General features: G+C 41.7%; 2 protein-coding genes and 1 long non-coding RNA gene across 5 annotated transcripts in view; 1 reads left to right on the top strand and 2 right to left on the bottom strand.

Moving 5' to 3' along the window:
- LRP2 (LDL receptor related protein 2) overlaps positions 1–11,638 on the bottom strand; it is a 199,207-nt gene extending 187,569 nt beyond the window's left edge. For all 3 annotated transcript variants that reach the window (XM_019458730.2, XM_019458737.2, XM_019458747.2), the window contains exon 1: positions 11,354–11,638. In XM_019458730.2, the coding sequence (XP_019314275.2) occupies positions 11,354–11,432 (79 nt within the window). In that variant the 5' untranslated portion in view covers positions 11,433–11,638. The remainder of the gene's footprint in view (positions 1–11,353) is intronic.
- Positions 10,878–27,983, top strand: part of LOC109272561 (uncharacterized) — a 30,823-nt gene continuing 13,717 nt past the window's right edge. The window contains exon 1 of the long non-coding RNA XR_002082514.2: positions 10,878–11,308. This is a non-coding gene — a long non-coding RNA (uncharacterized LOC109272561). The remainder of the gene's footprint in view (positions 11,309–27,983) is intronic.
- On the bottom strand, positions 23,247–24,842 carry LOC109272550 (cofilin-2-like). Its single transcript, XM_019458780.2, has 2 exons — positions 24,402–24,842; positions 23,247–24,176 (listed from the first exon to the last, which is right to left on the bottom strand). Exons 1-2 carry the CDS (start codon positions 24,776–24,778, stop codon positions 24,041–24,043), a joined length of 513 nt encoding a protein of 170 aa, XP_019314325.2. The 5' UTR covers positions 24,779–24,842; the 3' UTR covers positions 23,247–24,040.

The following is a 27,983-nucleotide window of genomic DNA, read 5'->3' as shown; positions in this document are numbered from 1 at the left end:
TGAATGAAAAGACATGTAATTATAGAGAAGAGAATACTGCCAGATAAGGAATGGTAGTACAGGAGGAAGCCAGCAAGCAAGAATCAATGGATACCCAAGGAGTATAGAGGAAAAAGTAGGTTAAAATAGAAGTGTACTCTTCTGAATAGTAAGGTATTTTGGACAGGCATATGTCACAGGAATCTCTCTATCCTTTGATATAACTAGTTACATCGCGCTGGGAGCATAAGGTCTTGATCAACATGTATTACATGAATGATTGCCAAAGTCACACAAAAATATCTGACATTTGGGTTGCAAAGCTAACAATCTCTGAAATGAGGTCACCGTAACATAACATGAACCATTAAATAAGGCTTTGTTTAACTGTGTAGACAGGCACTATCTTCCACCTGCTCCTACTTATCCACAGTGACAATATGTAAGAATAAGGGCTCTGGGTTCCAATCTTGGTTTCACCACTTAGTAAGTGGATGGCTTTGGGCACCTGTCTTTGCCTTGGTCTTTTATCCATAAATTCAGATTGTTAATGAAGTGGGTAAATTAATACCTGTAAAACACTTAGGATAGTGTCAGACATGTAGCAAGCACTCCAAAAAATTTATCCATAATTATTTTAGCTCATTCTTGCAACTTCACTACCCATTCATGCATGTAACTGAGCCATTCCTCTGCCTTTAACCTATTTGATCATGGTTGTATATAGAGTCCTCAAAAGAATGGGACCTGGAATGAGAAAGGTTGTGTCCACAGGACAAGCAGTCATGGGCATTTTTCAGCAGTCTGGTCCTTCTTTGGTTGAGCCCATTTTTCCTTCATTCATCAGGAACAAGACGGATGAATGTCTCGGCTTGACATGTGATGTTCTTTCCACCATAGTCCATGCCGCCTCCCTGAGTTGGGAAACCACTCCCCTCTTCAAAGAGGCCCTTTTGTGTGATCAAGGCTGTTTTCACCGTGCTGTGGCCTCAGACAGCTTTCTTTTGTGTTGTTTAAACGCAGAATGGCAGTCCACTAACATAATGTCAAAAACTTTGCCTTATCTTTTTGTAAAAGCTACTGTATCAAATCTGTCCTAAAAATAGCAGAATGACACATTCTGTATATACAGGGGATTCTCACAGGGTAACCAAGTGTCTAAGTTAACGTTAGAAAGGTTAAAGAGACTGATGCAGGATCAGCTACTCTCAAATGCATTGGGAATCATCAGTGTTGGGGGTCAGCGAGGCAGAGGAAAGGGAAGAGTCAAATGGAGAGAAACAGCATTGCTAAGCCACTTGTTTTAATAGAGATAGCAATTTTTTATTCCCTCCATGGGATTTTTGATGGAGCCTGGGGGAATTAAAGGTTGGCAATACCAGGGACATGGTGATGAGCTGAATGCCCCTTCTTAGCTTTAGAGTCCATGGGGCATTTATCCATTTGTTCAACTTATATTTATTTATTTAGCCCTATTCTAGATACTAGGTATAAAGCAATAAACAAGGGAGACAAAAATTCCTGCCCTCATGAAATTGGCATCTTAAAGAAAGGAAGACAAAAGTAAATAAATAAATAAGTTACATACATTGTGTCAGATGGTTATAAGTGCAATGAAGAGAGTTAATCAAGAAAAATCTGAAGACCACACTGATAAGGTGACCTATGAGCAAAGACCTATAGGAAGCAAGGAGTGTGAGTCATGCACAATTTGAGGGAAGAGCACTCAGAGAGAAAGCAAATTTAAAAGCCTTAAGGTACACACTATGTTGGGGGTGGGGGGGGAGGAAGCAAGGATTATCACCATGCCTAGAGCATTGTGAGAGGGGGAGAGGAGAAAGGGTTTTCTACATTCACTCAGCTCTTTTGGGGTCCACTTTACTTATAGAAAGGCACCTTGCCCAAGGTCATGCCCTTATGAGGGCAGGCCACATCTAGTAACTAAAAAAGGTCATTGCAGCCTGCCATAGAACACTCTCACAGTCAAGTCTTGCTCCAGAGCTCCCCACTAGGTTGACTGAGGCCGTCTCAGAGTGTTTAACTTCTGCCATTCCTGCTTCCTCATTTCTCTTCAAGGGCAATGATCTTAATAAACATCTTTTACCCCAAACTCCATCTTAGTGTCTGTTTCTAGACAACTCAACTTGTGTGTGACAGAAGCCATTGGAGCTTTTGAGCAGTAGTAACATGATCTGACTGATATTCTAAATAGGTGTCAAGAGTAGACAGAAGAGGCACAAAAGGGAAGCAGAATGATCAGTAAGGAAGCTATTGCAATAATCTCGGTAAGAGTTGACTATGATGTGGATCAGTGTGGTAGCATTAAACATGGTAAAAAGTGATTGGATTCTAGATACATTTTGAAGATTAAAACAATGGGATTTTCTGATGGATTGAATGTAAGATATAAAAGAAAAAGGAATCCGGGCAAGGATGGTCCAGCCATTTACTAAGATGGAAAAGCCTATGTGGAAAGCAGGTTTAGGGCATTAGAGAAGATCAGAGTTATGGTATTGGTCTAGATTTGGATCAGATTCACAAATTTGGAAGTTGTCAACATATAGATGGTAAAGCCATGAGACAGGATGAGTCTCCAAAGACGTAGCGTAGGCAGAGATGAAAAGTAGTCAGTCAGGTAGATGGGCAGGAATAAAATAGCAAGGAAGAAGGAAACCAGGAGAATTTGGTTTCTTGGAAGCCAGATGACGTGTTTCAGGGAGGAAAGCAGGATACACAGTGTCAGATGCCTCTGATAGTTAAACAAAACAAGAGCTGAGAGTGGATTATTGGATTTAATAGCATGGAGGTCATTAGTGACCTTGGCAAAAGAAGTATCTACCAAGGGTGGGAGCAAAAACTTGAAAGGCATGGATTTGAGAAAAATTGGAGAAAAATTACAGTGGGTATAGACAAATCTGGGAAGGAATTTTGCCATAAAGAGGAACAGAGAAAATAGGAACAGAAATGTGGGGAAAGAGAGTAGACAATTAATTAGTGAGAGGTTAAGACAGAATTCAATGTAGGACATGAATGAACTGTTTGAACTTAAAGAGCATGGAAAGTTCATCCAGTGTAACCAGAGGGAAGACAGAATATACAGACAGGATGTATGCAGGTGATGATGGCTGAGTTATGGGAGCTTGTTGAGTTCTCTTCTGATTGCTTCTATTTTCACATTTATAAGAAGCAATGTCATCTGAGCAGGTGGTGTCGGAAGTTTGAGGAAAGAGGAGATATAAGGAAGTAGGAAAGTGAATGGCCTCACCAGACAGCAGGTCTGAGGTTGAGATTAGTTTCACAAATTTATAATGAGATCAGTCAACCTAGTTTTGTGTTTTCTCTTGCCACATTTAGCTACAGCAATGCAGATGTGGAGCATTAGATTTAACCAGGACTGAGCTTTGGCAGAGCACAAGAGAGCAAGACAACGGGACAGGGGGGCCCGACTGCTGGCGGTATAGGCAAGGAAGTAATGTTAATGAAGAGTCATAACAATATAAGATGAGGAAGTAAATAAACAAGGGATTTGAGGGACAGTGTACACGTGGTAGGATCACCGACTCTAAGTCCCAGTGGGGTCAACAAAGAATTGAGCCTAGGCTATAAAAGAAATGAGCTACAAGGTTTTCCAATACTCCCATTCCAACCATGGAATTGATGGCTGCTTTAGATGCCAGTGGGCTCTGTCAGGATGCTCTGACATAAATTGGAGGAGAGAGATTACAGTGGTTATAGAGAAATCTGCCTAATTTGGGTAAGAAAGGATTAGAGGATCCATCCAACAGTTGCTCAGCTTAAAGAATCAAAGGTTCTGAGAGGGGGAGGAAGGACTTCAATTGTGTCCAGGGACAGAGCAAAGAATACAATTAAGACACAAACAGTAGCTCTAGGGAGGGAGGGTCATGTTAGGCAGGATAGGAGATGGCCAGAAATGGGGGCAGCACTAGATATAAAAGAGTAGTTTTCCTTCTTACTGTAGCTACCTTGCAACATCCCCATTCAAAAGAAAGTATGGATTTAACAGAGTGTATTTAACTCCCTGCTAGAAGGAATTTACAGTGGCATGTTAGTATACCTTTAGCTACAAAACTAAAAATGAGAGATTACCTAGATCAGCTGTTTCCAAATTGTCTGACCCTCAGAATCAACTGGAAACTCTTTAAAAACAGATGCCCATACTCCTGATTTAGTAAGATTGGGTTTTTGCCTAAGAATCTATACACTTTTTAAAGCTCCCCAGGTGACTTTGATGATAATGCCAAGTTAGGGGAACTGGCTGACTTCTATCTAGGGTTCCTAAAAATTATAACATTCTTTAAGTTGTGGTGAAATAGTGCTTTTGAGAACATAAGCAAACTCTCAATGTTGAATTCACCCTAGATATGATCAAGAAAACATGCAGCCCCATTTGCTCTGGCAGCTATAATATAACAATAGGGGAAGCTGGACTGAAAACAAAGCTGAAACCTAGAAGAGAGTAGAGTCAAGAAAAACACAAAGAAAGAGAACTGGAGCCCTGACTGCACCTCACCTGAACCCCACTCAGCCTCAGAATTTTCTTACACAAGCCAATAAATACCCTTTATTGTTTAAGCCGGTTTGAGGTGGGTTTTCAGTTTCTTGTTTCTCACAACAAAAAGTATCCTCCACACCCTTCCTTCCCCATATCAAAATTAAACCAGTGTGGCAGCACATGTTAGCATTTTCTCCTCTTCTTTAGTGAGATTATAATGTGCATAGGATTGATATATTTCATATTTTAGAAAAACCCTTCCATTCTTCAGTTCAACTTTGAGGATTTCCCTAATGAAATAAATTATTTTGCTTTTTCAGCCTTTACACAAAAAAGCTTCTCCTTGCTAATGAAACAAAAACCAAAAATTGGGCCCAAAGAGACAATCAAATCTCTGACACTATAGGACAGGATGTTTTTATATAAGAATCCAAGAAAGTCTAGCATAACAGAACTGGCTATTGTCTTCTTCCCCTTGTTCACATTTAACACCTATAGGAACGTCAAAAGTAGATAGGTTTTCATTTAATGTCAATCAGTAGATTAGTGAGTAAAGGCTTCTGTTCAAAGTTACTAAGAAAGAATCTTCATGTGTTATTGACCGATAGTACATACACTTAAAGGAGACCTCTGGTATTGCTTACAAACTTGGATCTCAAGATCTGGACAATAAACAAGCCATTGTATCCATGGTAACAGTGGCTTAACTTTTCAATGCACAGAATGGTAATTACATTTCCTCCTTTCATTCATTTCTCCCTGTTCCCAATAACCTTGGGGGTCAGGCATGACCTGAGGGCTAATGACTAAAAGCATAGAGCTTTCATCATGAAACTTCACATTGTGTAACCCGTCACCTTTCTTAGAGAGACTTCTTATTTCCTTGCATTGGGTTTTGGCACTGTACTAAGTCAGAAGTACCCTTATATAAAAGTTAACCATCTTAATTTTGGAATGATAATGTTTCTAGTTTCTCAGCACATGCTTTAGAAATAAGACTTAAAGACCAGCAAAATAATTGGCATAGAGCGCATATATTTGACATTCCGAATCAATCCAGGGAGGTGTGAAAGACACCTGCTCTACCATTATTGAAGAAGTTCTTAGGTTAAATGCTAAGGACTCTTGGATTTGCACCAGGATGTATTGTCTCCATAGAAGCTTTTTTTTTTTTCTAATTAGATGCTTTTATTTATTTATTTGGGGGGGGGGGGAGGGAGGGACAGAGAGAAAGGGAGAAAGAGAATCCCAAGCAGGATCAGCACAGAGCCCGACACAAACCATAAGATCATGACCTGAGCCGAAAACAAGAGTCTGACGCTCAACCGAATAAGCCACCCAGGCACCCCTCCAAAGAAGCATTTTAATGTCTCCAAACCTCCTCTCTTCTTTCTTTCCACCCCATTCTCATAGCCAAGGCCTACTGCCTGGAAAAGCAGCAAAGTCTTAGAAATATAAGCAAGAAAGCAGAGTTAGCTGGGAAAGGAGAAAGGACGTAGGATTCACTGAAAAATGAATCATATAATGGACTCAAGAGCTCCTGTACTCTGCTCTCTCAGCTCACTTTTCAGAACTTTCCTATCCATCACAAAGATCTGTTCCATATAAGAAGCCTTTAGGCTACACGTAAATCTTCTAGAAGTCCTTCTTTCTCCTGTTCTCCTAAACTTAAAATTGCAACATGATCACATGAACATAAAACTTCATCCCTTTTGCTTTAATACTTCCAATACGTTTCCCCCCTTCAATTCATTGAGTTTTTCCAGCACTGACTGCTCTTGAGAAATTTCTTCAGCCTTTTAAGTCTGTCTTCATGGATAAAACAAAAATAGCATCAGCTGGTTTTACCTGATAAAGTGTCCTAGACAGATTTGGTTTTTGCAGCAGCCCAGCCTCTGTTCACGTGGGAGCCCTATCCAAATTTCCCTCTATGGTCGACCTTAGTCCATGACTGCAGGAACCAAGCATATGACCCAAAGCCTAAGCCATGGGCACATTTCATGCCAGGTACAATGACTGGTTCTGCAATGAGTCTGTGACCTAAGCAGAGCCCAAGAGGCAACTTACACTTTTAAGACAAGACAAAAACTCTTGCTTTTTCCCAGAAAGAACGTGGCTCCAAGAGCCACTGACAGCCATCCTAAGACACTAAAGAACATGATTGAGAACAGTCTTCTCAGAGTCAGAAGATCGAGAAACCAGATTAGCTTGACATAGGCTGAGCCTCCACTTTATATTAGGCTGAGCAAAATATAAAATTTTATGTTAGGTTGAGTCTTTCTTAGAAAAACAGCAATCCCATATGGTTCAACCTAATAGTTATATCTTTACAATTATGTATTGAAATAAATTTCCTTTTTTTGTCTCCAGGAAGTTTAATTTAGATTTGTCATTTACAAATATGAATCTAGACTAACATTTAAAGTTGTAGCCACTAAGGGTGCCTGGGTGGCTCAGTTGGTTTGTGGAGCCCTGCATAGGGCTCTGTGCTGACACTGAGGAGCCTGCTTGGGATTCTCTCTCCCTCTCTCTCTGCCCTCCCCTGCTCACCTTCTCTCTCCCTCTCTCCCTCCCTCTCGCAAAAATAAACTTTAAAAAAAATGACCTAACAATTACCTTCAACTAAGAATAAATACCTATTCTGTACTATGAAATCCATAAACCTTAGTAACACGTTTCGATGGCCCAAGATTTTGAAAAATGGATCCAGAGATATGGTCTTTGAAAGGTGGGGCACTAACGTGGCATAAGTTCTGAACCAAGCTGGACATGACACATGGTTGTATTAACCTATCCTCTTAGACTTGAGATTCCTCTTAGACCCGGGATATGTGACCCACCCTATATCTAAAAATGATCAATTAGGGGCGCCTGGGTGGCTCAGTCAGTTGGACATCTGACTTTGGCTCAGGTCATGACCTCATGGTTCTTGGGTTCAAGCCCCAAGTTGGGCTCTGTGTTGACAGCTCGGAGCCTGGAGCCTGGAGCCTGCTTCGGATTCTGTGTGTGTCTCTCTCTCTGTCCCTCCCCTGCTCACACTCTGTCTCTCCCTCTGTCTCAAAAATAAATAAATATTTAAAAAAATTAAAAATGATCAATTAGGAAGACACAAAGAGGAGAGCTGGTTCTATCCTGGGCCACAGGCCCTTAGGCTAAGGGCTTAACCCCCCTCCCTTTCCCTCCTGTCAGTCCCCCTTTCTTCCCTCCAGGTTTAGTTACTTTTCTATAAAATAATGCAAGTAGACCAGCTGATAGCTAAGGTTTCCCCCATCTATAAAAGTCTAACTTTCTATTAGAACAGGACAGGCACAAGACTGAAGGGAGTTTGAGCAGAAGCCCTATACTATAAAAAATGGCTAGGAAGAACTTCAAGCAGAGAAAAAGAAGCCAACTGCTGTGAAATTAAAGCAGCAGCAGTATCAGAGATGTGACAGAACCAAAATATTGCCTGTTTGTTACTGGGCCCATAATCCTTTTAAATACATAAACTTCACCTAAAAGTGTAATTGTCATAAAGCTGATACTAACTATAAAAGGCATAACCCAGCTTCTATTGAATGAAAGAATATAACTTAAAGACCAATACCATTTTCTCAAAAAAACTTTCAGTCATGTACTGGGATCTGGGAATTCCTCAAAGAAATGTTACTTGAAAATGCCTAAGGCTTCCTTATGTGCACTTGGAAATTAGAAATACGAATAGAAAACAAAAAAAGAAATGTTACTTTTAGAGTTGGTCAATATAATAATAGCTGTAGTTACATCTTTGTCTATATGCCTTACATATTCAGCCCTTTTATCTCTTTATGTTAATGAAATGTCATGGAGTAGATTCTCTTATCATATCAATTTTGCAGATAAGCAATCTGAGCCATGAAAGTTTAGTGACTTCCCCAATGTCACACAGCTAGAAAGTGGTAAAGCCATTGCTAGAACCCAGACAGCCTGACTCCAGAGTTCAGGCTCTCCCAATATTTCTTAACAGCATTCTACAAAACATGAAGAAAATACAAATAATTTTTGCTATAGATGTGTTATAATATTTTTAAAGACTAACCATAAAATACTCAGAGGTCTTTTCCAATTTCTAATGATGCAAACTTTGCAGGAAGATCTTACCTAAAGTGTGTGCTCAAATAAGGATCTTTACAATGTCATACTTTACTTCACCTGATAAGTCAATACGACAGGAATCTAGAAATCTCCTTAACCTTACAGGAAGGTTACCTAGAGGTCAGGTGATAGAAACCTGAAAAGAATTTCTGAAAAAATATCCAGAGTTATGGTGCAAAGTGGCAAAGACTTGTAAAATACCACTCAGCTTCTTTAGTAACCTCATACATGGGTAGTGACTTAGGGAGCATGACATTTTTAGTACAAAATAAGAGACAGGGAAATAGAGGAGAGAGCCACACACTATAGCAGTTAAATTATAGCCTCTGGACTCAGAATCTCTTGGACTGGCCTCACAGCTCTGCCATTTTCTAGCAGTATGACCTTGAGCAAGTTAACTTCATTGACCCATGCCTCCATTTCCCATCAGTAAAACAGATACAGAAAGAGTACTTACATCGAAGGGTTATTATAAAGATTAAATGTCAACATTATAGTATTTATAGTATTATAAAAATTAAATGTCAATTAGTGTAAAGCACTTAGAACAGGGTCTGCCACATGTATAAGTGTATGATATGCTATTATTACTGTACATATTATTGTATATTATCAGAGAAGATGGATGGATTTAAGCCACTAAAAAGAGTAAGTACAGGGGCGCCTGGGTGGCTTGGTTAAACGTCCAACTTCGGCTCAGGTCATGATCTCATAGTTCCTGAGTTCAGCGCGTTTGGGCTCTGTGCAGGCTCTGTGCTAACAGCTCAGAGCCTGGAGCCTGCTTTGGATTCTGTGTCTCCAACTCTCTCTCTCTCTCTCTCTCTCTCTCTCTCTCTCTCTCTCCCTCTGCCCCTCTTCCATTCGCGCTCTCTCTCTCTCTCTCTCTCTCTCTCAAAAATAAACATTAAAAATTAAAAAAAAAAAAAGAGTTAAGTACACCTTATTGGTGACTAAACCATCAATCCAGGGGAGAAAACACCTGTTTGGGTTGTATGGGAACAATCCAGATGTATCCCAGATGAATCCGAACAAGATTTCCTTTTGCCAGGCACTGACAGGAACATAGAGTAAATCCTATGGCTATACTTAGGACATACGATGTATATCACCCTAAGAGCTGCGGCAAACCCTCCACGATAATAATAAATCCTCTTTCCGTGTTACCAACCCTGAGAAAAAGGTGTGCAAAGCAAGAATTATTAACAGTCTCTCCCCGCCTCCCCTCCCTCTCCAAAGATTTTTACAAACCAGTGAGGTTTGTTGGCGTTTCCAAACTTCTCAGGAAGTCTGAAATGGGTACTGCTAGGAGTTGCTGTATAATTATTTAGTTGATTCCCTCTAAGGAGCTTACGCTAAGAATTGAGGAAAGAAAGCAGATTAACCATTTGAATACATGCCACGGCCCATCCACAAGCTTTTCCCTCTCTCTGCCATAAATGGGGACTTCTACAGTCCCCACCCGTCAACCCCAATATGTGATCCAGGGAAATCAATTTATTGCTTTGGCTAATCCTACAACAATAGGGGTTTCATTTTCATTGTAGGGCAATTAAGTTGTCCGACGGGAAGGAAGGAGCAGGAGGGGAGAAAAGTGGGGGGAGAACTCTCCCATCCCCACAGACAGATTAGTCCCTGTGGAGGCAGCAGCGTCCGTTCTGTCTGTCTGGTGGTCGGTCACACGCAGCTCTGGGCTGCTACCTAGCAACGCAAAGCCTGGAGAGAGCTCGCGGGTTCCCCGGCCTCCTCCGCGCCCTTCCCATTCATCCCTGGTCTCTCTCTTTCTCTCTTTCTCTTTCTCTCTCTCTTTCTCTCTCTCCCCCACCCACCCCCCACTCCGTTCGCTGCTCTGTCTTCAAGTTTGCTCCTCTCCCTTCTCTCCCTTTTTCTCCCTACTTGTCTTCCCTGTTTTTCACCCATACTGTTTTTATTCTCTCCACTGCTTCCTCCCTTTCTTTCTCTGCCTCTGTTTCTATAAAAACGTAAATTCTGACAACTTGAGAGAATTTTAAAGCGCTTCATACCAGAAACTTTTGCATTCGAGCCCTCAAAACTCTGGCCACGCAGACGGGGCCCCATTCATCAACACAAAAGCCCCCACCTCCCCGTTGAAAAGGAAAACCCTTCAAGAAAATGCTCCAGTATATCAGCCGCTCTCTCCGCCAATCCCGCCTCTTTGCCTTATCTCGGCTCGTAAATGATCTGCATCGAGATGCAGTCTCTTGAGGGTCACCGCGGGACCAAGTTTCGCCGAGGAAAAGAAGTGGGGGGGGGGGGTGCTCTAGCCCTCGAAGGGATCTCCCCGGCTGCGCGCTGCAGGTGGAAAGCTGCGCACTGAGCAGCTCCGAGGACCGCTCAGCACCCCCAGGGAATAAATAAGTGGGGGGAACAGACTGCGCACAGGCTGAGAGAACCTCATTCTCCGGGTTCCAACTGCAGAGTGCTTTCCAGAGGGTCAGGAGAAAGTCCCGTGGGAACAAAGACGGGGTCCCCGTGGGGTGCGCTGTCACCGAAACCGGCGGAGCCGCTTTCTCAAGTTTGGCTGCTCGGTTGCCGGGCGGGCGAAGGAGGGGTGCTCGCGCTCGCCCCTCGCTGAGCAACCTGAGCGCCCCGGCGGGAGCCGCTCCAACGCCGCCGCCCTGCCCTGGCCCCTCCCGGCCGCGGTCCCCTCTGTGCGCTCACGGACTCGACCCCTGCCACTGCCGGGTAAGTCCCGAGCTCTGCGCGGAATTCCGGCCAGCGGGCGCTTACCTTGGCCACTGGCCGGCGCCAGGCAGGCGGCAAAAGCCAGCAGCAGCGTGCACGCCACCGCCGCCGCCCCGCGCTCCATCCCCGCGACCGTCCGGGGCCCCGGCCTCGCTGTTCCTTCCCCGGGAGGTGGGCGCGCGTAGCCCGCAGCACCGGCGGCACCTCTGCTCGCGAGCGCTCCTGTAGGCCTGCACCCCGGCGGGCTCCTAGTGGCAGAAAGCCGGCCCCAGCGCCCGAGGCATCCCGTTTTCTACCCGCGCAAGTCCCCACCCTCCAGACAGTGCATAAAGCCCTTGAGACCCGACCGCCCCGGAACTAGCATGCGGGAATCCAGCGGGGCAGGCCCCCTGCCGCCAGGCCCGCCCCCTGCACTTCTCAGCGTAGGGAGGAGTAGGGACTCGAACACACGTGCGCTCTCAAATGCACACCCCACGCGCGCGCGCACACACTCACACACGACTTCATAGGGTCGCGCGCACACCGTAGCCCACACTCCTCACTGTCACACAAACTGACAGTCTCACGCGCTCACTCGCGCGCCGGCACACACATTCCTAAGTCGCACACGCGTGCGGTACTCCACAGTCACACAAACACCGACACGTGCACGCACACTTCACAGTTAGGCATTCACACGCTTACTCACTCCTGGAAGCCTCACACTTGTGCGAACACCCGCCTGACACACACACACACACACACACACACACACACACACACACACACACACACACACGGGCACGTTCTGCCCTAGCCTCTGCGCGGGTTTGCCTGCGCAACAGAAGTCGGCTACGCAGTCCGCGGGGAAACCTACCACCGACAGTCTTAAAAAAGGAAGAAAAAGAAGAGAAGAAAACGGAAGGAATAAGCCCGCTGGGAGCGATTTGTGAAATCTCTAGGCTTCTCGGACACCCCGGTTTCGCCCATAGAGTTGAGATGATGAGATGGGTGCTGTTTTGTTTTTGTTTTTTTTTCCAAGAGAAAAGGGGCAGATCAATGTTGGGGGGAGAGTTGGATCCTTGTTCAGCTTTTCTTAAGCAGCACATACACAGGTGTCACCGCCGGATCGCGTTTCTTACAAATCTGTTCCATTTGAAGCAACATTGGAAAAGAATGAATGTCCTCTGGATTGACTGGTGCGCCTTTATATGAGGGAGAGACGTAAGGGGTTCAGGGAGCCCTGAAGCTCCCTCCTGCAAGGCAGCGTTAGGCTGCCGGGGACTCCGGCCCCCAAGAGCCCTGCGGAGGGACCTTACAGCCACCCTCAGAGCATCTTCCTCAGGCGGTTCGTGACTCTAGAGCCGGCAGAAAAAAAGGAGGGGTGGCGCGACTTATTTCCTGGACCTGGGATCCCTGTCTTATGAGAAGGGGCCGTTCTCGGGCGGGGGGTCGCCCCAGAATCTCCTGTCCCGGGCTCTGGATTAACTCCGCAGCAGGGCCCCGGGGGCCAGGTCCCGGTCCAAGGAGTCAGGAGCCCTTTTCCCCCAGCCAGAGGGGCCAGAACAGTGGAGGCGGCAGCCCTGTGCGCACTTAGTCCCGGACAGGGTCCCGCCGCCTCGCCCTTCCCAGGAGCGAGAACCTGCCAGTTATTGTCACCCCTTCTCGCCGGGGCACCGACCGACCGTCTGGGGCTCTGCTGACCCCCGACAGTCCGGACCCCTACCTTCCGTGGACTTTGGTGATTGGTGACGCTCTGCGGGGAGGAGCAAGGGGAACTATTTTAGAAACACAAAAAGAGAGAAACAGACACAGACAGGGAAAACCTAGACTTAAAAAAAGAGGAGGGCTGTGAGAAGGGACAGCAGTCACTTCGTGGCTTTCTTTCCGAGATTTCTGGATTTGGAAATGCAGAGCTCTCTGCTCTGACCCAAGTCACTGGAACGTGGTTGGCCTCCCTGCAAGGCACTGGCGCTGTCCGGCGGCGGCGCCGAGGAGGAGGCAGGATTGGGGACCGGAGGGGCAGAGGGGTCTGGGAAGTAAAGAGGCTGAGGCTGGTGGGAGGAGGGAAGCGGCGAGGGGGCGAGAAGCTGCACTTCAGTCTCGGCTGGTGATTTATGCCGGTTCCGGGCGGCCGAGGCGATGGTACGAGACCGCGCCGGGGTCAGGCGGCTCTGACGCCCGCCCAGGCCGCGCTGCATAGTCAATGAGCGTCCCCGCACCACGGAGTTACAAAGAGCTGCGGCGGCCGCTGGGGAGGCGTGCGCGGGAGGGGCTGGGTGGCTCCCAGTGCGGGTGTGGGCGCGTGGGGGGTGTGGGAGGGTGAGCGCGGGCGCGAGTGTGGGGTGTGTGTGTGTGTGTGTGTGTGTGTGTGTGTGTGTGTGTGTGTGTGTGTCCTTTCACTGTAGCAGCCAGGGCTCCAAACATTCCTTTCTGCACTGAAGGGTTTTCCTCATTGTTGTTGTCTTTGTGCTCCTGTGTTGCCAACTTACTGGAATTCCTGACGTGGTTGCACAGCGGGGCTCAGGCTGACCGTACGAGCCAGCTGCGTTTGTGTACGGGGCCGACCCCGCCGTTAATCCCAGAATAACGCAGTGAAGGGGGGGGAGAATGGAGGGAGAGCGGGAGGGAGGGGAGCAGATAAAGGGTGGGGATGGGGAATGAGTGACCACTAACGGAGCACGGTCCATCACTCCCAACGCTGTGGGTGTAAATTCACACATCCACAGTTTTCCACTAGAAAATCTCATTTTCTCAGTGCAACCCCAAACTGGTGCCGCTTGAAAATAAGCATCTTTTTGCAGCCTGTTTATCTCCGGTATCTATACCTGAGAAAATCTAGATTTGGAGGGCTAAATCTGAGGACCAGCATCCGGGAAAGCCCGAGTTACCACAGTGGTGATTTAAGCCAACATTGTTTCTATATAATGTAAAGAGCAATTTCTTTTGTTTTCCACATTTCTGTCTATATATATGCATGTAAGACTTTACAGTTAACCGGAGACAGAGAGGAACAGTGCATAAAAGTGATATTCTATTAAATTTACGTTAATTGACTTCCTTGAAACATTTTCGACTTGTGCATATTATTTTACTTATGCATCTCAATAACAAATCATTAAAACTATTTTCAGAGAATTTGTTCCTATCTTGAACAAACTTCTGTTTCCTGCAGTGGGCATAAAGTTGTAAAATCTCCTTGAGTAAAATTCAACTTCAATTTGCTATTAATCCAACCCAGACTTGCTTCTTAAATGCTATTGAGCCAACTGCCCACTGAACAGCTCCAGTCTAATGTCCTTGATACCTTAAACTCAACATGGTGGAGCCTGAACTGTAAACCTTCATTGTTCCTTATCTCAGAAAGGGGCACCACCATCCAGCCCAGAGGCCAAGGCCTGAATTGTCATTCTTGACCCCTCCCTCTTCCCCACCCCTATATGCAATCAATCATGAAGTGCTGTTAACTTAAATTCTTCTTCAATCTACTTTCTTTACTCCCAAACCCACCCACTTCTCTCAACTTCATGGCCAGTAGCCACCTAGACTCTCTCACCTGAATGATGGCAAGAGCCTTATACAAGTTCCTTGTTGTCAGTTTTGCCCCCCGCCCCCCATCTATCCATCTATTTTCCATTCTGCAATCAGATGATCCAAAGTGATATTTGCATTAGGCTAGTGCTTTCAAACAAAGATCATTACTAAGTAGAGGGTAAGAAATCAATTCAGTAGTTCAGACAAGAATTATTTTCAAATTAAATAAAACAGAATAGAAACTAAAATAACTTTCATGTGGAAAGCATACGTATTGTTTCACAAAACTGGTTCATTCATATGTATATATAGGTATATATGGTCACCTTATTATAGATAACAGTCAAAAAAAATTGAGGTATCTCTCCACAATTTACACATAGTAGGAGAAGTGGAGAAACCTGGCAGATACCTTAGTAGGTTTTATTATTATTTAGGTATAGTATGGTCAATAGATCAGGAGATGACTGCCATTGGAAAGGTAGTGTATTATATGCGTCCAGCTGCCAAGAGAGGGAAGACGTGTCACACCACTGGGGGGCCACACAGGGAAGTACCAAAGTGAGCATTCCCAGAGGGAGAGGAGGAAAAATGTGGGCAAGCAGCATTTCTGTGATTTCTGAAGGAAGGAATACGCAGATAGGGTAAACACGCTCAGGGTTGGCCAGTTTGTATTTGAAAAACACTCCTTTGGGAGAACTCTCAGAGGAGGGAGGCACTGAGGGAGGCAGGAGGTCAAGGCAAGGTGACTAGGGCATACCATCAGGTTGTCCATTGCAAGGTGTGTCCAGCATATGCCTGCAGGGCAGATGTTAAAGCATCTTAAAGATTACAGAAGCTAGAAACTTGGTAAATATAGCAGATGCCTCATGGTAATACTGACAAAAATGCATAATATAGCCATGAGAAAGCAGCAGACAAACCCAAACTGAGGGACATTCTATAAAATTACCAACTTGTATTCTTCAAAAATGGCAAGGTCATGAAAGACAAAGACTAAGGAACCTTTTAGAGATATGGTAATTAAATGCAACACACAGGCTTGGGTTGGACTTGGACTAGGGAAAAATATAGGAAAAACTGAGGCATTTCAATGTCGACTATCTATTGGATAATAGTATCTTGTAATGTTAAATTGTCCGACATTGCTTAGGAAAGAGAATGTCCTTGTTCTTAGGAAATACATCCTAGAGGATTTAGGGGTACAGAAACATGACTTTGCAACTTATTCTCCAATAATTCAGAAAGCAAAATTTGTGTGTATGCGTGTGTGTTAGGAAGAGAGAGAGAGCAAATGGGCAAAGAGTATGTGAGGCTTTCTTTGCACTATTCTTGCAACTTTTCTGTGAGTTTGAAATTATATTAAAATCAAATGATTTTTTCAAGTTTGAGAAACTTGGAAATCATAAATCCACATGAACAGTTCCCCTCCTATGTCCCAGTGTTCACTCCTATTATTGCCTGTGTCCATTCTTTCCCTCCCAACACCTTTCTTCATCTGGTTAACTCCGATTAAACTTTCCAATCTCATCTAAAATACTTCTTCTTCCAGGAATACCTCCCAAGCCCCACATAGTGACTTAGGAGTCCCTTCTAATGTGTCCTCACAGCTCTTTTTCCCTCAGTCCAGCTGTCATCACACTTGTATTCCCGTAACTTCCTCAAAGTTTTCTCTCTGAAACCAGGATAATATTTTGCAGTCATGCAGACTACATAGATCACTTGGTTATAACACTTTGGTAGTTTTCACATTATTCTAAAATAAAAATCAAAATTTTTAGCATAATCTACAAGTCTTTGCAGGATCTGGCCCCTGGCAATCTCTTGAATCTCATATGACAGTCTAGACACACTGGCCTCCTCTTGGTTTCTCAAATATACTATCTGCTTTCCCAGCACTGATGGTGAGATTCAGAGACATAGGGGAGAGATAGGCAGAGGTTCTTGGAGCTGCCTAAACTCCTGACTCCACTCCAGGTCTAGCTCCTAACCTACTATATCCTTAAAATAATCCTTCTTTTGCTCGAGCAACTTGAGTGGATCTCTGCCACATGCAAAACAGAGCAAGACTGAAACCATCAAAAAGTACCAAAAAGACATCTTAAGGTATCTCACCTACCAGGCAGCCCCAGTATGCTTCTGATGTAATAACAACTGCAATCCAAAAAGGAAAAACACTGCGTTTATGACTCTCCCACCGCCTACCTTTTTAAATAACTTGTAACCAGGTCCTGAGCCATAAGTCAGCTGTCGGTTCATGGTAGGTAGCCAGGGCCAAGAAAGCCACAGCAACACCTAAAGGGACAACCAGTGCAGCAGCCACGTTTTCCAAACCAAAAATGGAGACACCAGATATAGTATCATAGGAGAATCCTCCTGATTTGCAAATATAGTCATATGAAAAGTCCTGGCAGAATTTTAAAGAAACAACAGGGAATCTAGTAAGTCTCACGGATTGAAAAAAAAAAAAAAGTTGAATAAAATTAGGACTCTGCTAAAAAATGTTAGGACTTAATGACCCAATCACAGGAAGCCCTGGGAGTCAGGTGAGCCTAAGGCATGCACAGATGTTCTGATCAAGCCAGAACTCACCAGAGTCAGGAAGCACCAGACCCCTCTGCCCCTCCAGTCCCCAATCCCACCTTCTCCTCCACTTCACAGTGCAGGGAGGCCAACCACATTCCAGTGATTTGGGTCAGAGCAGAGAGCTCTGCATTTCCAAATCCAGAAATCTCAAAAAGAAAGCCACGAAGTGACTGCTACCTTTTCTCACAGCCCTCCTCTTTTTTAATTCTAGGTTTATTCCTCTCTGTGTCTGTTTCTGCCTCTCTTTTTGTGTTTCTAAAATAATTCCCCCTTCCTCCTCCCCTCAGAGTGTCACCAATCACCAAAGCCCACGGAAGGTACACAAGGTAGGAAGGTACAGTCTGGACTGTTGGGAGTCAGCAGAGTCCCAGACGGTCAGTTCGTGCTCCAGCGAGAAGGAGTGGCAATAACTGGCAGGTTCTAGCCCCTGGGAAGGGCGAGGCGGCGGGACCCTGTCCGGGACTGAGTGCGCTATATCAATGTCACTGCTGTGATATCCGGCACTTAGATCTCCCAGAACCCTCCTAAGGAGAATTTAGATCGAGTCTCAGAATTATTCCCCTGGATCAACAGGAGAACTCTTTCTCTTTCAGCTCCCATCCCCTATTGGTTAAGAGTGATCATGGGGGGCATTACCTTCCCTGTCACCTGGGGTATGCACGTGTGTTCACCCTAGCCACTAGAGCCTGCAGCAATGGAGAAGCTCCTGGGCACAAAATGAAAGAAATGCCACAGACACCTGAAGCATAGTGATTGCAGTAAAGGTGAGGTGAAACCCGTGTAAGGAGTCAAGTGACTAGGCAGTTGTCATACCTTAATGTTCTGTGGTACTTTTACCGTGTCCCCTGGTGAAATCATTCTGTCTAAGGATCAGGATCTCTGATCCAGCAGAACCTAAACTGCATTCTTGTCATTTAACAAACTCTTACTGTGATGATGAGAGGCACCAGCATATACCTGCCACATGCTAGATCATAGAAGACAATATCCCAATCCCACAGCTTTGTCCTTGAGCAAATTACAAAGCTTTGTCCTTGTAATTTAAATACAAATTGAACAAGTCATTCTATTGTACTATTAGGGAAGCTCCTTCTGGGTTATGAGGTATACATACCTTCTTCAACTTACTATGGGGTTACGTCCTCCTGATAAACCTATCAGAAGTTGAAAGTATCGTAAGTCAAAAATGTATTTAATACGCCTAACCTACCGAACATCATAGCCTAGCCTAGCCTAGCCTACCTTAAACGTGCTCAGAACACTTACATTAGCTTACAGTTGGGCAAAATCATCTAACACAAAGTCCATTTTACAATAAAGTATCGAAAAGCTCCTATAATTCATTGAGCAGAGTACTGAAAGTGAAAAACAGAATGGTTGTGTGGGTACAGAAGGGTTGTAAGTGTTATCAGTTGTGTACCCTCATCACCGCCTGGCTGACAGGGAGCTGAAGCTGCCACTGCCCAGCATCACAACACAGCACTATACCACCCACTGCCACCTCAGGGGAAAAAATCAAAATGCAAAACTTGAAATACTGTTTCTGTTGAACACATATCTATTTTCTACCATTGTAAAATCAAAAAATCGTAAGTCAAATCCTAAATCGGGGACAAGCTGTATAATAAAACTAAAGCATTCCAAGGTCAAATACCCAGTATTAAACCTCCTTCACTTGTAAATAAGCTGCTTGTTCTGAGGCATCACTATTCAAGATCCCATGTTAGTAAATCAGGCATTTTTATGGTGCTGGCAGAGGCACTGTGAAAAGGAAAGACAAAACCACCTTCAAAGTACCAGTAGATTCTGGAAAGAATAAATCACCTCTTCCTCCATATATAAAGGGTCCAATGTAATCAATGTGCCACCAAGGGACTGATTTTTCTATTTTTTCTTATGTCAATGTTGGCAATTTTGCTTTTCTAGGAATTTTTCCATTTCATTCACATTTTCAAATATATTGGCATAAGTTTGTTCATTATTTCCTCTTATCTTTTTGGAATCTGCGTGATTTGCAGTACTGCCCTTCTTTTCATTACTCTATTGGTTGATTATTTCCTCCTTTTTTTTTCTTTTCTAGTATTACCAATTTTGTTGGTCTTTTCGAAGAACCAACTTTGGATTTGTTTTTACATCAATTACATTTTTATTTTTGTTTTGCATTTCATTAATATCTTTGCTTTCATTATTTCCATCTTTCTACTAACTTTAGGTTTTATATACTGTCAAAGTCATTTATTACATTTTTTATTTCCATCATTATATTTTCAGTTCCAGAATTTTCATTCAAATCCTTTTTTAAAGAGCCCAGTTCTCACATGAAATTGTCCATTTCATCATCTCCAACATATGAATTGTATCTTTTGAAACTGTCAATTGTTTATCTTTCTTTTTTTTTTTTCCATTCATTTCATTCTAGCTTCTGGTATGCTTGGCAAATTTTAATTGAATACTTTAAATGAGTATAACATATTGTGTAAGCTATAGATGATGCTATCTCCTCCAAAGAGAATTTCTTTTCCTTCAAGTAGGCAGTTAAAATAGGGGTAAATCTTTGATCCAACCAGAATGAAGTGTCTTAAGACTAGATTTCAATCTTTTTTTTAATGTTTATTTATTTTTGAGAGATAGAGAGACAGAGAGACAGAATGTGAGCAGAGGAGGGGCAAAGAGAGAGGGAGACACAGAATCCGAAGTAGGCTTCAGGCTCTGAGCTGTCAGCACAGAGCCCAACATGGGGCTTGAACTCACAAACTGTGAGATCATGATCTGAGCTAAAATCAGATGCTTAACCAACTGAGCCTTCCAGGCACCCCTGGATTTCAATCTTTTTGAGGGCTGAACTAGTTCTGGTTTGTCCTTTAAATACCTCAGTAGAAAATGTGCAGCATTTTCCAGGAACTTTTCTTCCTTAGTGGCTCTGAATTCCAGTCTTTATCTCAGCAGCACCATACTACCAAAAGCTCTGATTAAACTCTTAACGTGTAAACATTTATTTATATTAGACTTCTCAGATCAATGGAGCTTACAAATTGGAAATGCTTTGAGAAGAAAAGTAGCAGAGAATTTCCAGCTTTCCTAAGTGTTTTCCCTTTCTTTCTTGGCTCATGGTCTCTCAAATGCTGAGTGTGCTGTAGTTCTCAAATGCCTTTACTGTTATTTCATATTTTTAACTTTAAAATATATTTTTCATATAATTGTGACTATTCTCTGATACTACACCAAAACTCAACAAGTTGTTCCTAAGAGTTAATTACAATAAGGAATTTGAAACCACATCAAGGAACTTTTCATCCACAATTACATTAAAATCCATTGGTCTTTAACTTTGAATGGATTTTGTATCATTATATACTAGTCATTTTGAAAATATTAATTCACTCATATGCAGCTCTTCTAAATGTTGATGTATTTCATTATAGAATATTTTTTTAAATTACATTGGCTAATATTACCACAAAACTCATTATAAAAAAAAGAAAAAAGTCTTTCAGTATACTTAAGCTATCCAGTTTCCAACGGCAGATACAGTTTTCCAAAATTCCAATTTTTCAATTCAAAGCATAATATGTTCTGCCTAATATTTGCAGTACACCCTGCTGTAATAGGAACCTCTTTAGTAACAAATATGGCACAAAAATAAAAACTCACTAAATTTGAATATATTGCAAAACAACATTTGGATGAGATATCATCCAAAATTTGCACATTCTGTCATCATGAAAGTAATAACTTTAAAATAATATTTAAGTCAGGGCGCCTGGGTGGCTCAGTTGGTTAAACACAGGACTTCGGCTCAGGTAATGATCTCACAGTTCGTGGGTTCAAGCCCCACGTAGGGCTCTGTGCTGACAGCTCAGAGCCTGCAGCCTGCTTCAGATTCTGTGTCTCCCTTTCTCTCTCCACCCCTCCCCTGCTTGCACTCTTTGTCTCTCTATCTCTCTCAAAAATAAATAAACACTTAAAAAATTTAATAAAAAATAAATAAAATAAAATAAAATAATATTTAAGTCTAGAAATACCTCAAACTGAAAGAAAAATTAGGCTAAGAAAAGTTTTTAAAATTATAGTAAAAATATAGCAATTATATATGGTCTTTTTGAATTCTCTTTGAAAGGCCATTTACTTCTCCCCATATCCATTATAAATTATACTGTCATTGGTTATATTTGGACACAGTCCCCTTGAATTTTGTGACACAGAAGCAGATGCTGATGGCAGAAACAAGTTGGAAGATAACACATTACAATAAACCTATGTTTACCCATCCCCAGAATCAGCTGAGGTTCCCTAAACTGAAAAAAAAAATTATAATAAAAATAAAACCTACCATTAATAATGTTTGGGAGGGTGAGTAGCACAGAGACATTGACTCTGCTACCATCTGATTACACTGATCTTGGTAATTGTGGGTAAACTGACAGAAAACTTTTTGGCCAAATAGCTCTAAAAATTATTCTTTAAAATTGATTTACTACTTATATGACTCTTTATAATCAAAATCCTTACTATTTCTCAAACTGAAAAATTGGAGGTGCTTCCTAATGCAGGTTTTAGAAGAGAGAACTGCAAATTCTTTTCTTCCAACACAGCCCTTTCCAGTGGGCAGATAAAGATAAGGATATTTTCCATACCTGAGTGCCTTTGCCTCTGCTCCTTCAGAGTTGGCTGGTTTTCATCTAGACTCCTGTCTTCACTCACCAGTCAAAGGAAGACTTCTCTCTGCTGTACCTTCCTGTTCATACAGTTATTTCAACCAACAGTTAGATAATTGCCTCAGTCAGAATAGAAGCGAAAGGGTATTATAAATGTGACCTTTCAAATTAAAGTTAATAAAACAACTTTATTTGCTTTTCATAAACTCCTTACTTGTAAATTAACTCTAATTTAATTGCCATGTCACTTTGGTTACTAGAAATTTAAAGCATCAGCTTATGATAAAAATTAAGTATTATTTTCTGTTTATGTTTGAGAGAGAGACAGACAGAGCACAAGCCAGGGAGGGGCAGAGAGAGAGGAAGACACAGAATCTGAAGCAGGCTCCAGGCTCTGAGGTGTTAGCACAGAGCCCAACATGGAGCTTGAACTCACAAAACTGTAAGATCTTGACATGAGCCAAAGCTGGACGCTTAACTAACTAAGCCACCCAGGTGCCCCTAAATATTAAATATTATTTTTATCTTCATAAAAATGTTTAGGAAATCAGTTTGCAAAGTAACGTGCATTCTACATGCTATTCTGTTAGGTTGCATAGGCTTGTATGTGTCTGTGTGTGTGTGTGTGTGTGTGTGTGTGTGTGTGTGTGTGTAGAGACAGAGAGAGAGATGCATGAGGTCAAGATCAAGATTGAACTCCACTCTAAAAGAATGATCACTGAACCAGTACAAGTCTTTAGCTCCAAATGGTGGGATTTGAGGTGATCTTTTTTAACTTTTCTATGTTATTTAAATTATCTATAAGAATATATGCCATCTTTATGAAAAGAGAAAAAACAATTTCTATGGACACACACAGGAGGGCACACCTATCTCTCCTTTGAAAGGGAAAAATCAAGGTTGGGGAATAAAATGATCTATAAGCTGAATATTGAAAGATAAGTAATTCATATGGCTGAAATGAGGAAGAAGGAATATAATAAAATCCTTTAATTGATGCATTATAGTGCCCAACAACCTTATGTGATAAGTATTTTTATCCACCCTTTTTATCCACCCAAGATCTCCTTTCCATTATTTATATCCAGGTTCTTTTTTTTTTTTTTCTTTTGGTAAAATGCCACAACTTTTATTGCGATGTGGTCATTTTTGTGAGGGTAAGGAGTTTGATCTGAAAAACAATGTTCCATTTAAGGCTCTTTTATACAGAAATTGCCATCATGACTGATATTCAAAATATTTTTAGTGTTGCCAAACTTACATGGTAAACGTAAACTCCTACACTTATTCAGTAGTGTACGCTCAATGGAAAACAAAAAGGCATTAACAGCTGTTTCTTTTAAGATATGCAGGTAACAGGAATGAATACTGAGTTACTAGGATAAGCTGGTGACACTGTTAACAAAACTTAATTGGCATTCCTTTTGGGGGATGGAGAGTGAGTTAAACTCATTACAAAAAAAGTGCTTTCAATGCATAGTGTTATATCTGTGCTGCCATGTCACAAAAATAGGCTTGTCAAGGCAGATGAGGTGTATGAATGCTCAAGCCTCACAGAACTGCAATCAAGTGAAACTATAAATAATACTGAATAAAGTTTACCATCTGACCAGTGGATAATACTTTCAAGGCATTCAATCAGCTTACCCTTTGCAGTATTCTAAGCTATTCACATTGACAATCACTTTCACTGTAGTGCTTGCTGCAAGGGAGGCATATAACCAGTTGTTTTGGCTAAAATATGACGGGAAGGCATTCCTTGGGTTCTACATAAAAGTAACAGTATTAAACAGTCTAATGGCAATCACTGATAAGCTGCTTACATGAATGGTATTTCCTTCATTCACTGTATTGGAAGGACCCAGTGGGAAGAGAAAAAAAAACAAAAACAGAAACAAAAAACAACTAACACTATTTCAATTGATTGAGCTGGAGAAATGGAAGCTCCTTAAGATCCAGATGGCACTTGACTGGCACTTTATAAGGGTTTTCCTTCAAGAGAAACTACTACGTTGCCTCCCAATTTCTCTCCAAGTGTTGAACGGTCTTTTATATCATCCAAGCCATTTACTTGCCATTCATGTTTAATACCTGTAAATTTCTTTTTAACGCATCTTTATTTTTTTTTTAATTTTTTTTAACGTTTATTTATTTTTGAGACAGAGAGAGACAGAGCATGAACGGGGGAGGGGCAGAGACAGAGGGAGACACAGAATCGGAAGCAGGCTCCAGGCTCTGAGCCATCAGCCCAGAGCCCGTCGCGGGGCTCGAACTCACGGACTGTGAGATGGTGACCTGAGCTGAAGTCGGACACTCAACCGACTGAGCCACCCAGGTGCCCCTTAACGGCATCTTTAGAGCTAGCATAAATCATGTTGCTTTTTAAAGGTGCACTCTCAGGAGCCCAGAATATAAATACTAGGTCTTCTTTCTTAGACTCTTTTGTTTCGTAGGTGGCATCGTACAAAGCATATCGGCAATCATTCAGAGGTAGCAACTTCACAAAAGATGTGTAGGGGTCCTCTACAGTATCATCAATGTCACCCACCAAGATCTGCTTTGCTTCCTCTACAATTATTTGTCTTTTGTCATCGCTTAAACAGAAGAGAACAGCTTTCTTTCTTTTTTTGATCTCCTCTTGTGTAGAAGATTTTCTTACTTTCATATCATTAAAAACTTTGATGACTTCATCATTCACTGTAACTCCAGAAGCCATAGTGTCCGTAGCTGTGGCGGCGGCGGCTCCGGCTCCGGGTCTGTGGCACTGGTAGGAGGAGAGGGAGGGGCAGGCAGGCAGCTGCGAGTGCAGGAGCTGCAGCCCTATATCCAGGTTCTTATATTAGGTATGTTTTTGAAGAGTAAAATTATGAATTCCCTCATTAAAAGTCTTTCATTGATAAAAGTACATACTTAACATAAAAGCTAGGTGTCTTAGAAATTGGGATGCTCAGAAAAAGGGCAATCTAGAAACACTAAGTATTTATGCACTAAGCATATTACTCAGGCAAAAACCTATTTACCTATTCATTAGATATTAAAACATTATCTGAAAACTTAAAGACTCCTAAAATAAAAATTTTATATATCATAATCATTTTAGCTTCTAGCTAAATTTGGGAGATTTCCCTGGACCTAGAAAAAACAAAATGCAATGAATAAAATGGACAAATTTGAAAGGTACATAAACTACCAAAACTGACTCAAGAAGAAAGAGAAAATCTGAATAGACCTAAAACAAGTAAGGAAATTGAATTAGTTATCAAAACCTCCAAACAAAGAAAAGCCCAGAACCAGATGACTTCACTTGTGAATTCTACCCAACACTTAAAGCAAAATTAACACCACTCATTTTCAAACTCTTCCAAGAATACTGAATAGGAGGACACATTTCCTAACTAATTCTATGAGGCTAGAATTACCTTGATACCAAAACCAGACAAAAATACTGTAAAGAAAAGAAAATTATAGGGGTGCCTGGGTGGCTCAGTCAGTTAAGCGTCTGACTTTGGCTCAGGTCATGATCTCACAGTTTGTGGGTTCAAGCCCCACATTGGGCTCTGTGCTGACAGCTCAGAGCCCAGAGCCTGCTTCAGATTCTGCATCTCCCTCTCTCTCTGCCCCTCCCCTACTTGTGCTCTGCTTCTCTCTCTCAAAAATAAACATTACCAAAAAAAGAAAGGAAAGAAAGAAAGAAAGAAAGAAAGAAAGAAAGAAAGAAAGAAAGAAAATTATAGACCATACAAATCAAAACCACAATGAGATACCACCTCGCACCTGACAGAATGGCTAAAATCAACAACTCAGGAAACAACAGATGTTGGTGAGGCTGTGGATAAAGGGGAACCCTTTTACACTGTTGGTAGGAATGCAAACTGGTGCAGTCACTCTGGAAAACAGTATGGAGATTCCTCAAAAAGTTAAAAATATAAGTACCCTATGGCCCAGCAATTGTACTATGAGGTATTTTACCCAAAGGATATAAAAATATGGATTCAAAGGGGCACATGCACCCCAATGTTTATAGCAGCATTATGAACAATAGCCAAATTATGGAAAAAAGGACCCAAATGTCCATTGACTGGTGAATGGGTAAAGAAGATGATGTGGTATATACATACTATGGAATAATACTCAACCATCAAAAAGAATGAAATCTTGACATTTGCAATGATGTGGATGGAGCTAGAGTGTATTATGCTGAGCAAAATAAGTCAGAGAAAGACAAATATCATATGATTTCATTCAAATGTGTAACTTAAGAAATAAAACATATGAACATATGGGAAGGGGGAGAAAAGAGAGAGGGAAGCAAACCATAAGAGACTCTTAACTATAGAGAATGAACTGAGGATTGATGGAGGGAGATGGTGGGGCATGGGCTATAAATGGATGAGGGTGTTAAGGAGGGCACTTGTTACGATGAGCAATGCATGTTATATGTAAGTGGTGAATCACTAAATTCTACTCCTGAAACCAATATTACACTATATGTTAACTAATTAGAATTTAAATAAAATTTTGAAAAAAAAATAATAGACTAATATCCATTATAAATATAGATGTAAAAATCCTCAACAAAATACCAGCAAACTGAACTCAGTAATACAATAAGAGAATTATACACCATGACCAAGTGGGATTTATCCTTGTAATGTGAGGGTGGTTTAATAAATAAAAATCAATTAATGTAATATATCATATTAACAAAATGAATGATAAAAACCACATGATCACTGCCGTTGGTACAGAAAAAGTGTTTGGCAAAACTCACTTTTCATGATAAACAAAAGTAGTCAATAAACTAGGAGTTGGAGGAAACTTCCTCAATATGATAAAGAATTTATCTGAAAGACCCACAGCTAATACAATAGTCAATGGTGAACAAAGTGAAAGCTTTTCTCTTAAGATCAGGAACAAACAAGAATACCCATTTTCACCACTGTATTTAACATAGGGCTGAAGGTTCTAACTAAAACAATTAGGCAAGAAAAAGAAATAAGAAGCATCCAAATTGGAAAGGAAGAAGTAAAATTATCTTTGTTCAAAGATGACATGATATCATATGTAGAAAACCCTAAAGAACACACACACACACACTGTTAGAGCTAATAAATGATTTCAGAAAAGTTGCAGGCTACAAAATCAACACATAAAAATCACTTGTATTTCTATACACTAGCAATGAACAATCCAAAATAAATTAAGAAAAAAAAATCTACTTATAATAGCATAAAAAGAATAAAATACATAAGAATAAACTTAACCAAGGGAGACAAAAGATTTATAGATTGAAAACATTGCTGAAACAAATTAAAGAAAGCAAGAATAAAGGAAAAGACAGCCTGTGTTCATGGATTGGAAGACTCAATATTGTTGAAATAGCAATAGTCTCCAAAATAATCCTCAGATTCCATGTAATCCTACCAAAATCCCAATGGCATTTTTTGCAGAAATGGAAAAGCCAACCTTAAAATTTATATGGAATTGCAAGGGACCCCAAAGATAGCCAAAGCAATCTTGAAAAAAGATAATCTGAATCAAGTTAGACAACTCACACTTCATAATTTCAAGACTTATTTCAAAGCTACAGGAATGAAAACAACGTGTTTCTGGCATAAGCGGAGACATACATCCATAGAAAATAATTGACAGTCCAGAAATAAACCCGTACATCTGTGGTCAATTGGTTGGGGTGCCACCCATAACCATTCAATGGGGAAAGAATAGACTTTTCAACAAATGGTGTTGGGACCACAGTATATCTATAGACAAAAAATGAAGTTGGATCCCTACACCTTGTACCGTAAATAAAAATTAACTCTAAATGGATCAAAGACTTAAGTTAAAACTATAAAACTCATAGGAAAAAAAAAAAAACATACGGGCAAATGACCTTGGATTGGCAATGCTTTTTAAAATAT

This window comes from Panthera pardus, unplaced genomic scaffold (genome assembly GCF_024362965.1).
Source record: "Panthera pardus isolate Hobbes unplaced genomic scaffold, ASM2436296v1 HiC_scaffold_10, whole genome shotgun sequence".
In the NCBI taxonomy this organism is placed as follows: Eukaryota; Metazoa; Chordata; class Mammalia; order Carnivora; family Felidae; genus Panthera; species Panthera pardus.
Note: the sequence above shows the minus strand (reverse complement) of the source record. Positions and strands in the feature narration are given on the sequence as shown.

What these genes read in the sequence shown, in the direction of transcription:
- LOC109272550 (XM_019458780.2), bottom strand. Translation starts at nt 24,778, where the DNA reads ATGGCTTCTGGAGTTACAGTGAATGATGAAGTCATCAAAGTTTTTAAT. An exon ending in TCTAAAGATGCCGTTAAGGG is followed by an intron (nt 24,177 to 24,401) that starts GCACCTGGGTGG and finishes AAAAAAATAAAG; the next exon opens with ATGCGTTAAAAAGAAATTTA.